Here is a 2,980-nt window from a genome sequence, read left to right as displayed (position 1 = left end):
CCGTACATCCATTGCCGGTTCATCTGCGTGCATTATATATAATTAAGTGTCCAAATTAATAGAAGTTCATCATGACATTAAAACCAAAGTGCATACATAGTTCTCATCTAACAACATATAGCTCTCCAGAGCATCTAATTAATTAAACCATACATTGAAACTATGTAAACCATTTCAATGTGAAAACAAATGCGATCATAATCGCAACCAAGGTAACAATTGATCCAACAGCATAATGATACCAAGCCTCGGTATGAATGGCATATTTTTTAATCTTTTAATCTTCAAGTGCATTGCATCCATCTTGATCTTGTGATCATCGACGACATCCGCAACATGCAACTCCAATATCATCTTCTCCTCCTCAATTTTTTTCTATTTTTTCTTCAACAAATTATTTTCTTCTTCAACTAAATTTAACCTCTCGACAATAGGGTCGGTTGGCATTTCAGATTCACATACATCCTACATAAATAAAATCTATGTCACGTTGGTCGGCATAATTTTCATAAACAATAAATGAACCAATAGTTATAAAGATAATATACATACCACATCCGAATCATAGACAGGACGAGGGCCGACGGGGGCGGATACCAAAACCATCGCACTATATAAGATGCAATAATAAAAGTAAGAAAATAATACAAGTATCTATGTAAACATACAAGTAAGAATATTTTTCCTTTCAGAAGGAAGATAAGAACAAGAGGCTCACCACGGTGGTGCCGGCGATGAGCTCGGCGCGGGTGATCGACGGCGGTAAAGACGGAGACAGGGCCTGACGGACCGCTAAACCTAGACAAATATTGAGAAAAATGGAGCTTGGAGGTCGAGCTTGGAGAGGAGAAAACTTAACTAGTGTGGCTCGGGCATTCCATCGAACACCTTGTGTGCATAGGAGGTGAGCTAGAGCACCACCAAGCCCTCTCCCCCTGGGCCAAAAAAAAAAAAACAGAGTAGTGTGCTCTGCTCTTACGCGAGGGGGTACATATAGGCACCTCATTGGTCCCAGTTGGTGGCATGAACCGGGACTAAAGGGGAGCCTTTGGTCCCGGTTCAAGCCACCAACCGGGACCAATGGTGGTGGGCCAGGAGCGAGGCCCATTGGTCCCAGCTCGTCCACCAACCGGGACCAAAAGGTCCAGATGAACCGGGACAAATGGCCCACGTGGCCCGGCCGGCCCCCTGGTCTCACGAACCAGGTCCAATGTCCCCATTGGTCCCGGTTCTAGACTGAACCGGGACTAATGGACTGACCCGGTCTGGACCAAAGCTCTGTTTTCTACTAGTGTCGGTGCCATGGAGGTTGGCGGCCAGGGGCACGCTGAAGGTGCCGGTGCCGTCGAGGCCGCCCACCGTCTTGCTCTCGTAGTCGCCGTGGACGTTCTTGCACTTGATCGCCACCTGAAGACCTGATGTGCATTCATGGCCGAACAAGAGTGAGCTAATTTCAATATGTATGTGTGCTTTGATGCAACGTGGCGTCGCCGTGGACGTTCTTGCACTTGATCGCCACCTGAAGACCTGATGTGCATTCATGGCCGAACAAGAGTGAGCTAATTTCAATATGTATGTGTGCTTTGATGCAACGTGGCCGATCTAGCTAGCTTACCTTTGAAAGCTTCCTCGGCCTTGATGTTCTTCCTGGTGCAGTCGGCGCACTTGGCCAGGCCGACCACGACGGATGCCGCCTCGGCGTTGGCGACGGCGAGGACAAGTGCTCTCGTCGGCGCCGCCATGCCTGAACCTCTAATCGAACCCCACTACTTGCCTGTTAGCCTGTGTGAAGTGAGTAGCTAGCAGCTCGATGGATGGATGGATGGATGAATGGAACAGGCGACTTATGGTTTATATAGGCATCCGCATTGAAGGATACGATGCAGCTCGTTGATGATCTGATCTGGCTGCAAGCCAAGAAAAAGCGAGGCAATGAGAGACATACCAATTTGCGTCTGGCGCGCCGAAATTTCGGATGGCGAATTAAAACTCGGTTGGTTCCAGAGTCCACAGCACGCATCGATCAACGATTTGATCCACGTCGTCATTTGTTATTTGGTTGATGATCCACTTTGCATTGGCTGGTGGTCGATCGCGTCGTTCTCGTACGCACGTAGGTTCCACGCGGCATGCACATGGATATGCATGCATGCAGCGTACGTACATGCCCTTTTTACCGTCTACTACCTCTGTCTTGATTTGTTGATTTTTTTTGGTATTTTGCGTCAAAATTTAATCATAGATTTAACTGATAAAATGTTAATACATGTTATAAATAATTATATAGTGGGTTTCATATTTGAACATAGTTTTTAATGATATTAATTTTTTACAACACGCATTAACATTTTGTAATTAAATATATAGTTAAAATTTGGCACAAAATATTCAAGGGACCAATAAATCAGGACCGAGGTAGTAGAGCGTATTTAAGTCAAAGCATTCTCTCTGTTGATCCCTTTCTGCGGGTGTCGTGCGCCTCCCGCTCATTTAATTGGCAAGGACCTGGCTAGGTGTAAGTGTGGACTAAAAAACGTTTAGGTCAGTTGATCTGTTTTGAGCCATCGGATGCAAGATGAATGGTCAGACCATCTTCTCCAACCTCCTGCTGCCCTCCGGTTCATCTCTTACCTAAAACCACCCCACGCACCACAGGCCCAACCTCCTGCCTCTATCACCCGCGGCCGGTGGTGCTCCCGCATCAGCCTCACCGCACCACCACCCACCGCCGTGCTAGCGCCGCCCCCGGCCATCCCTTTAAACTAGCGACCATGAGATTTTTTTTTGGCGAGCTTCCACTGGTGGAAAAAGGGCCTTTGGTCGCGGTTCGCAACTGCCATTAGTCGCGGTTGCGCAACCGCGACCGAACGGGCGTGACTAAAGGCCGCCGCAGGTTTAGGGTTTTAGCCCCCCCCCCCTTAAACCTGTTTTCTGTTTAATTTGTATTGTTTTATTTCTTTTGTGCTTTATTTTAATTTTG

General features: G+C 47.1%; 1 protein-coding gene across 1 annotated transcript; it reads right to left on the bottom strand.

The window, feature by feature from the left end:
• Positions 1–1,118: 1,118 nt before the first annotated feature.
• LOC123187195 (uncharacterized) lies at positions 1,119–2,132 on the bottom strand. Its single transcript, XM_044598987.1, has 2 exons — positions 1,616–2,132; positions 1,119–1,415 (listed from the first exon to the last, which is right to left on the bottom strand). Exons 1-2 carry the CDS (start codon positions 1,740–1,742, stop codon positions 1,195–1,197), a joined length of 348 nt encoding a protein of 115 aa, XP_044454922.1. The 5' UTR covers positions 1,743–2,132; the 3' UTR covers positions 1,119–1,194.
• Between the last annotated feature and the right edge of the window lie 848 nt (positions 2,133–2,980).

Source organism: Triticum aestivum, chromosome 2A, assembly GCF_018294505.1.
Source record: "Triticum aestivum cultivar Chinese Spring chromosome 2A, IWGSC CS RefSeq v2.1, whole genome shotgun sequence".
NCBI lineage: Eukaryota > Viridiplantae > Streptophyta > Magnoliopsida > Poales > Poaceae > Triticum > Triticum aestivum.
This window is presented reverse-complemented; position numbering and strand designations above follow the sequence as displayed.